Below are 9,816 nucleotides of genomic sequence, written 5' to 3'. Positions count from 1 at the left end.
TGTCGCATCAGTAAGGAGCTGGTAAAATGAGGGCTGGCCCAGGTGATGGGGCGGGGTGCTGGAGAACTCAGCAACAAGGTTCCCAGCAGAATCCTCGGAAAGCTAGAAGCCGACGGCAAAGCCAGATGGGAGAGGCAAGGAGAAGAAGGAGAAACCGGTCAGATGAGTTGTTTTCATTAAAAAACAAAAACAAAAAACTAGCAGATAGTTGGATGTATTTTAAAATGGAAAGCACGGAGAGGGAGAGTTTGAACACACAGAAGGGAAAATAAAGACAAAAGACTCGAACAGACAGGAAGAAAGCGGGGTGAGGCTGTAACTAGGTGCAAAGTGAAGGCACAGTTGGAGAAACTGGGAGACACCAGGGAGCCAGGGTGCTGCCTGAAAGCCTGGGTGGCCTCCCTGATGTGCGGGGCCGGGAAGCAGCTGAAGGCAGAACGGTGCCCTTAGCCAGCACGCAGGACTGCCCTGCAGCACAGCTGGGTTTCTCCCTCATTTCTCCATCAGGAAAACATGGCAGTTACCTGGTTTCTCGGTCTTGGCGACATGTCCCCCGCCTTCGCAGCTGCCTGCGGCTACCATGGCTCACGAAGACTTCTCCCCGGTGTTCGTGGTCACTGGGGTCTCACAACATGCACAACACAACTGATTCTGTCCTGGGCTATACTCAAATGAGACAAGCCCCTGCTCCTAACCGCCTGCTATGCTGGCGGCTGCCTTCCTGGAGAACTTCCTGGGCGAGCCGCAGCAGCGCACCCCTCAGGATGGGCGGGATCCAAGCCCTGGAGAGGGGTCTTTTCTTTCCCACCCTCCTCACTTGGTTCATCTTCCTTGTCACTGTCTCCTTCCTTGGCTTTGCTGACTCCTAAGTCTTTTCCTTTAACCTTCCAATTTCATGTTCCCAATTGCCTCTCCACTGTTTATGTGTGAAATACGGTTACTTCAAAATATGAAGAAAAAGGCTGGGTGCTATGGCTTAGGCCTGTAATCCCAGCACTTTGGGAGGCCGAGGTGGGAGGATTGCCTGAGGTCAGGGGTTGGAGACCAGCCTGGCCAACAGGGTGAAACCCTGCCTCTATTAAAAATACAAAAATTAGCTGGGTGTGGTGGTGGGCGCCTGTAATCCCAGCTACTTGGGAGGCAGAGGTTGCAGGGAGCTGAGATTGTGGCACTGCACTCCAGCATGGGCAACAAGAGCGAAACTTTTTCTTTCTTTCTTTTTAATATGAGAGCAAAACTCTTAAAAAAATTAGAAGAAGTAGTTATACCAAATCAATCAGCTGACTTTTAAATCAAATCACTAAGCTAACTGTTCACTAAAGGAAAAATAAAACTGAAGAAACTTAACTCTGGCCAATAAAAACTAATCTGGTGTCTGAATCAGGATTTTTAAAAAATAAAACTTCTTTGTTGGGTCAACCAGCCTGTGTCAACAGCTCTGTAAGAGAATAACAATTGAGCTTTCTTATCTGGGGGTTTTGCATACGCAGATTTAAGCAACAGCAGATCAAAAATGCTCAAAAAATAAATTTAAAAAAACAATAAAAACACAAATAGAAAATAGAGTATAACAAGTATTTATAGAGCACTTACATTGTATTAGGTATTATAGGTAAACTAGAGATAGCTTAAAGTAGATGGGAGGATGGGTGTAGATTATTTGCAAATACTTTGCCATTTTTATATCAAGGACTTGAGCATCCGTGGACTTTTGGTAACCACGAGGGTCCTTAGAACCAATCTTCCGTGGATACTAATGGACAACTCTACCAATAAAAAATAAATACAAGAGATATATAAAATAAAACAGAAAGAAACTCTTCTATCTTACATACTTAGTTACCGTGAGAGGTTAAAAATGACTAGGGCTCCTCCGTCACTCTTCAAAACGAATAGGTCTGTTTTTTTAAAAAAAGGACAGTGACATAAAATTAATCAGTAAGGCCGGGTGTGGTAGCTTACGCCTGTAATCTCAGCACTTTGGGAGACCAAGGCGGGCGGATCACCTGAGGTCGGAAGTTTGAGACCAGCCGGGCCAACATGGAGAAACCCTGTCTCTACTGAAAATACAAAATTAGCTGGGTGTGGTGGTGCATGCTTGTAATCCCAGCTACTAAGGAGACTGAGGCAGGAGAATTGCCTGAACACAGGAGGTGGAGGTTGCGATGACCCAAGATGGTGCCATTGCAGTCCAGCCTGGTCAACAAGAGCAAAACTCCATCTCAAAAAAAAAAAAAATATATATATATATTTTTTTTTTCAGTAAGAGACCAGCAACATCATATAAGTGACAGCTACTAATTTTAGTTGTAAGTTTAATGACAGAATCTGATTTGCTCTCCTAAGCAGCAAGCTGAGAGACCCTAGAATACAAATGAATATGCTCACACATACAAGCAGACTGATACTTCTGAATCACCTCACATTTCTATATTCTATATACATGGATTTCAATTAGATGAATGTGAAAGACAAACAGTGCATTTCTTAACTCTTAGAAGTAAAATGTAGATTATTAATCCGTCTAGATACACATGACTTCAACCTCCTCTATGGCCTCAAAGTGAACATTTTAGACAACGCCTTAAACTGTGAAACTTCATTCGGATCAAAACTCAGAAAGTGTTATATTAACAAAATCCAATAAAATCTGATACAATATAAATCATTTCAAAACACCTTGGTAAATAAATTTGTATTTACAGACCTCCTTGAATATATAATAGGTAATGATGCACCGAAGATGTTTTTATAATATTTATTAAGATAACAAATTTATAAATTGAAAGACTCAGAGGCACATAGTTTAAAAGGCCAATACCATGGGAATAATGAAGTCAACACAGAAAAGTAAGAAGATATGAACAGTTACAACCAATACAAGATTTTCTTTAAAAGCCACATTCCCCTGGTGAACACATCATAGGAATCATCCTTCAAAATTGCCATGATAAAAAGTTATTTCCTTCAAAGAAAAATAATTCTTTCCGCCTACCGAGCCTAGAAAATCCTATTTACAATGCAGTATCCTGCCTTTCATCAGTATTATTTAATATGGCCTCCTCTGTTCTGCCATTAGAAGTATGGAAAATTTTATAGCTACTGTATTTACAAATGCACATAATATTTAAATTTGCTCTTCATTGAGAACAACTGAATATATATTTAATCAAATCACAATACAAATGCTTTATAGTGTTGAAGACACATCTTATGGGGAAAGGTGTATGGGAAGAGGTGTATTTAGAATTACGTTGTTTCTGAAGGATTGCTAGGCCAATAAGTCTGATAAAACTCAAGGGAGTCACAAAAACAGGTCTTTGTTGATGAAGAATTCAATTTATTTCTGTTTTAACTGGACACACTGGACTTCTTCAGTCAACCTTCACCACACTGTATATTTTGGTAACAAACCAAAAGCATGCAAAGAAGCCAATTGTTCCTATAAGAGAAAAAATAAACCCTTTACAAAGGAAGTTTCATACTTTAAACAAAAATACAGATTTACAATGACTGGTTCCTTAAAAAAAGTCACAAAACTATAAGCTATTACCCACCAGGAATATATACTTCAGATCTATGAGCACATCTGAAAAATATACAACCATCTCAAATCAAGTTTCTTACAAAAACTGGTAGAAAATTTTTCTACTATAAGATTACCTAAGCTTTCTATAATACACATTATTTTCCTTACTACATAGAAAATAGTGAAGGATGTCAACTGTCCTTTCTTATTCAAGAATATTTTATAACAAAATGGAAAACACTACTAGAATTTTTTAGGGTATGATATGAAAACATCAACAGGTTCAAGGAATGATTAAATGGGGATATTTTCCAAGTACGGTTATTGGAAGTTATCAGTCTTCAAAGAACTACAATTAAAATATTTCAGTAAGTCTTTACAAAATGTTAAAAGTGACATGATTAGGATAATAACAAAAATGCATCCTAGCTGAAAATGAGACAGCATGGTACCAGAGAACAGAGCAGCTCTGTTACCAAGTGTGTATATCATCTTTGGGCAAGCTGACTGACATCTCCAAGCCCACTTATCTTGTTAAACAGGGAGAAATTTCTCTCTCCTCACTGCCTCCTCATTGTCCTCATAACAGACTGTTATGTAGAGTAAATGAGATAATTCATGGAAAAAAATGCATGCCTTGATTTTCAGGTATCAGTCTAGATTCCAAAAAATGTGAATGCTAGATGTGGACACTCTTTCAATGAGACAAAAATGAGGTTCAAAGGGGTTAAGTGACTGTCTCACAGTCACCTGATGGTACTGGTGGCCAGAATTCAAATGCGTTTTTTCTGACTTCAAGTGTAGTACTCCTTGCATATGCACACATAAGGGGATATAAATAGTCCTTGCATAAATTTTATATTTAAACCACCAATGGTTTTCTCCGTTGTTTAAAATGCAGTACTCAGAGAAAGTATTAAAGGAGGTTTTCTAAATCAAGCGACTATACATGGAACATTATCATGGGAAATCACAAACATCATTATACCCATCCTTACTCTGTGCAGGTATTGAGGGCCTACTATGTGCAAGGCCCTACTATGTATGTTTTGGAGGACATACAAATGAATCTTTTGCATACTCAAAAGGGTTATTATTCAGGCTAGGGTTAGGGTTACTTTCAGAAAAGCAATAACGAACACAGACATATTTATACAGCTCTGTGCTTACTTGCATAAATTTCGAGATGACAAAAAATATGTTAAGATGAGAAAAGCCTTTAATCCCCATCCATGCAACTCTAAGAAACTTAAGTTAGTTACTTAATTTTGTTCTTAATATGGAATATATGTACATACTAAAAATGGCATCTTTCCTTTTGTGACAGAATAATTACTTCTGTTTTATAAAATGAATTGACTTAAATAAAATAAAATGGCATTGCTTTGGAGTTCTGAAGCAAATACAAACCACACCCTATTTTAGAGAAAGGTAAAGGGGTCCCTACTCCCTCATCCAGAATGCTTCCACAAAGTGAAGCACACTATAAGTTACTGGTTAACTGGTTGGTTCAATTTGATGTGGCTCCAGAATTCAGATTATGAAATTTGTTTAACTCTGAATGAATGAAAAGATAACACTTTAAAAATCAAAATCAGCTGGGCGTAGTGGCTCATGCCTGTAATCCCAGCACTCTGGGAGGCCGAGGTGGGTGTATCACCTGAGGTCAGAAGTTTGAGACCAGCCTGGCCAACATGGTGACAAGAGTGAGACTCCGTTTTTAAAAAAATCAAAATCAGTAACATACAAGTGATGGTTAAGCTATCATTTTTCTGTATTATATGCCTGGAAAAAGAAGATATTCACAATGATTATTATTTTTGATGTGTAGGCTAGGAATAAATTATTCTATATATGCATTTATAGACACACGGATAGGGCACAAAAACAGTCATTCCTTGTTTCACTGGCTACTGCTGTTTTATAGATGACTTATTAAAATTTATGGCTCTAGACTGAAATCTATCATGTAGCACCAAGATACGACCCGCCTCACCCGCCGTATCTGATCAATAACCTGGAATAAAGAATCGCTGTTAAGTGCGTGAGGCCTGAAGGAGCAGCAGAGGCACTTTGAAACCCGACTCCAGGCTCTGAAACGCTAACAGATGAGTGAAAAGTAGAACAAGTTTTCATCAGAAAAAAAGATGGTTTTTTTCTTTTCTTTTTGGCTCCTGTATTTTCTTCCATAACATGCATGATGAGCTAAAATTTTAGATGCATACTCTGTGCAGTATTACTTGTGACAAAGAAAGGTGCTAAACTTCTTTTTTTAAGTTCAGTCACTCACTCCACAAATGTTTACCAAGCACCCAGGGCTCTGAGACACAGAAAACTTTTATCTAGTTGGCTAGACAAAATATATACACACATAAAATTAACACCAATATAATACCACTATATCCTGTTCAGTGCTTGAATTTTGGAGTGGGGATAAACACTTCTAGTTTTAAACTTCTAGATTGAGGAAGGTCCTATTATCTTTCCTTGATACCCTCTACCTACTCTCAATATCATCTTGACTTCACCTCCTCAATCTCTATTTACTCTTAAACTTAAGTCACTATAGCTTCTACCCTATTTCTGAAGTGGCCAAAAAACCCATCTGTGTGTACCTTTAAGAGGTTAACAGAGGGAAACCGTGAGCTGTACTGGCCCACGTGTCCCTGAACCTTTACCACAACTCCCCTAGCTTCTGTTTTACCATCTTTATGCAACTCACAGGTGGGCAGACCCAACTATGCCTAGTTGTGTTGAGGACTAAATACAGAAGCACTAACAGAATAAGTCTTTATGGGTTTTAAAAAAGACAAACACTTATAAATTATTTGTCTAAAAACTTATAAAATAATCACTTAAATTCTATTTTTACCTGTAAAAAGAAAGAAGATCAAAACCATTATCATGGTATAACCAAAGTACAAAATTGTGCTTGCGGTTCCTGTGATCTGCAGTTTTGAGAAGAAGTAGTGTATTGCATATATTAAGAAATAAACCGCAGTAAAGCCACTGGTTAGAAATGAACGCCATTGCCAATGATAATCCTAGATAGTAAAGAAAAAAGAACAAGAATTACATTCCAATTAATAGGTAACACGTAGCTTACTAAGGTTCAAAGCAAGCATAATAAATGAGACAGCCCCCAATCTACTTCCTGCTGTCGGTTCCAGGCTCTTTCTCCTATTGAACTTCACCCATTCCTCACTCCTCACTAAAGGTGCTAAGAAGCACCCACTGTCTTTGGTGGGGCTCCTTAAAAACTGGCTAAAAATATGTGGAAGAAGCTTAAACTGTTCATGAATAATAGAGCATTAGGCTGTATTTCAAAATGTATCCTTCCCAAAGAAAAGCAATGTACAAATAGCCTACAACTTACTTACATGGCTCAACATTAATATTACTTACATTAAAGTCTAGTCAACTCTGTATTAGGAAGAAGATTATTCTATTAAGGCCTGGTTGGAATCCAATTTCAGTTATTACTAACATAATTTAAACAAGGTAGATTATTAAAATAGCTCTTCTTGCTTTTAAGTTTAGGCTTATAGCTTAGCAGAAGATCTTTTAAAAGAAAATACTTCACTATCTCTCTTGCCCTTTGGAACATGTGAAAAATAAATGTATGAAAAAAGCAAACTAAGATTAGAAAATCCTAAATAAACACACACACACACACACAAACTGCAACAGCTAATCAACAAATGCAGCAAAATTGCAGGGTATAAGATCAACATACAAAAGTTGGTTGTGTTTTTACACACCGGCAATGAACAATCTGAGAAGAAAATTTAACAATCCAATTCAAGGCCAGGCGCAATGGCTCACACCTGTAATTCCAGCACTTTGGGAGGCCGACGTGGGTGGATCATGAGGTCAGGAGTTTGAAATCAGCCTGACCAAAATGGTGAAACTCCGTCTCTACTAAAAATACAAAAATTAGCTGGGTGTGATGGTACACACCTGTAATCCCAGCTACTCAGGAGGTTGAGGCAGGAAAATCGCTTGAACCTGGGAGGTAGAAGTTGCAGTGAGCCGAGATCATGTCACCGCACTCCAGGTTGGCCGACAGAGTGAAACTCTGTCTCAAAAAACAAACAAACAAACAAACAAAAAACCAAAAAAAACCCCAAAAAAAACACAAAAAACCCAATTCCATTTAAAATAGACTTCAAAAGAATAAAACACCTAGGAAGAAATTCAACTAAGGAAGTGGAAGACTTGAACAATGAGAACTAGAGAATTTTGCAGAAAGAAATGACAGAAGACCTAAGAAAATGGAAAGATATCCTGTGTTTATGTACCGTTAGCCTTAATATTGTTAAGACAGCAATACTCTTCAAATGATCTACAGATCCAACAATACGTAATCTCAATCACAATTCCAATGTTCCAGTAATTCCATTTTTGCAGAAATGAAAAAGTTAATCCTCAAATACACATAGAATGGCAACGGGCTCCAAATAGTTAAAACAATCGTAAAAAAAGAACAAAGCTGGAGGACTCAGCCTTTTTGAATTCAAAATTTAGTACAAAGCCACAGTAATCAATATAGTGTGGCACAGGCCTAAGGACAGCATACAGACTACTGGAATAGTATGGAGAATCCAGAAATAAACCCTTACATCTATGGTCAATTGATTTTTGACAAGCTGGCCAAGGCCATTAAATGAGGAAAAACAGCTTTTTCAACAAATGGTACCAGAAAACTGGATATTCACATGTCAAATAATGTAGCTGGACACTACATCACACAAAATACAAAAGCTAACTTGAAATGGATCAATGACTTAAATACATGAGCAAAAACTATAAAACTTAGAAGAAAACATGGGGGTAAATCTTCATAACCTTGAATTTGGCAATAATTCCTTTTTTGTGGGGGGTGGTGGGGTCAGGGTCTCACTCTGTTGCCCAGGTTCTGGAGTGCAGTGGTGCAATCATGGCTCACTGAAGCCAGACCTCCTGAGCTCAAGTGATCCTTTCATCTCAGCCTCCCAAGTAGCTGGGATGATAGGTGCCTGCTACCATGCCTGGCTAATTTTGTCATTTTTTTTTTTTTTTTTTTTACAAAGACAAGATCTCACTATGTCACCTAGGGTGGTCTCAAACTCCTGGGCTCAAGTGATCCTCCCGCCTCAGCCTTCCAAAGTGTTGGGATTACAGATAGGTGTGAACCACCACACTCAGCCCTAATTTGGCAATGATTCTTAGATATGACACCAAAAGCATAAGCAACAGAAGAAAAAAATTGATAAATTTGACTTAATAAAAATTTAAGACTTTTGTGCAAAGGACATTATCAGGAAAGTGAAAAGATAACCTATAGAACCAGAACTGCAAATCACAATCTGATAAAAATCTACTATCCAGAATACATAAATAACTCTCACAACTTAACAAAAAGACAATCAAATTTAAAAATAGCATGAGGACTTGAATATCTATTTCTCCAAAGAAGACATACAAATGGCTAACAAACACAAGTACAAATGCTCATCATTGGTCAATGGGGAAATGCAAATCAAAAACAGAATTTGACACCACTTCATACCCACGAGGACAGCTACAATTTTTTCAAAAATGGAAGGTGAGCGTTGGCAAATATGTGGAGAAACAGAACCTATGTAAATAGCTGGTGAGAATGTAAAACGGCACAACCACTGTGGAAAGGTTTGGTAGTTCCTCAAAAAATTGAACAGAAAGAACTACCATAGGACCCAGTGACTCCACTCCTAGATATATATCCCAAAGCGAAAACAGGTACCCATATGAAAACTTGTACATGAGTGTTCACAGCAGCATTATTCACAACAGCCAAAACGCAGAAACAACACAAATGCCCATCAATGGGTAAATGGATAAACAAATTTATCATTTTGCCATAAAAAGAAATGAAGTACTCTACATGCCACAACACGATGAACCCTGAAAACAAGCCAAGTCAAAGAAGATACATACAAAAGGTCACATATTATATGATTCCATTTATAAGAAACGTCTGAACAGGCAAAACAGACAGAAAGCAGACTACTGGTTGCTAAGGCCTAGGGGAAGAGAGGCACGATGAGTAGCTGCTTATGGGCATGGGGCTTTAACTAGGGGTGATAAAAATATTTTGAAACTGAACAGAGGTGGGGGTAGTGAAACATTGTAAATATAAGTGCCATTAAACTGTCTACTTCAAAATGGTTCATTTTCTGTTATGTGATTTAATCTCAATTTTTTGAATAACATACTAAGTTTAGTAAAGTTAGATTTTTTTCGCCAATATATTATAGATTTAACAC

General features: G+C 38.0%; 1 protein-coding gene across 2 annotated transcripts in view; it reads right to left on the bottom strand.

Annotated features, from left to right (window-relative positions):
• Window positions 1-2,744: 2,744 nt before the first annotated feature.
• TM9SF2 (transmembrane 9 superfamily member 2) overlaps window positions 2,745-9,816 on the bottom strand; it is a 64,872-nt gene continuing 57,800 nt past the window's right edge. For both annotated transcript variants that reach the window (XM_002742519.7, XM_078373918.1), the window contains exons 16-17: window positions 6,402-6,573; window positions 2,745-3,442 (exon numbers count right to left, since the gene is read on the bottom strand). In XM_002742519.7, coding sequence (XP_002742565.1) covers window positions 3,375-3,442; window positions 6,402-6,573 — 240 coding nt within the window. In that variant the 3' untranslated portion in view covers window positions 2,745-3,374. The remainder of the gene's footprint in view (window positions 3,443-6,401; window positions 6,574-9,816) is intronic.

The sequence above is a fragment of the Callithrix jacchus genome, chromosome 1, assembly GCF_049354715.1.
Source record: "Callithrix jacchus isolate 240 chromosome 1, calJac240_pri, whole genome shotgun sequence".
Lineage (NCBI taxonomy): Eukaryota > Metazoa > Chordata > Mammalia > Primates > Cebidae > Callithrix > Callithrix jacchus.
The sequence above is the reverse complement of the archived record's forward strand: the minus strand, read 5'-3'. Positions and strand labels throughout refer to the sequence as shown.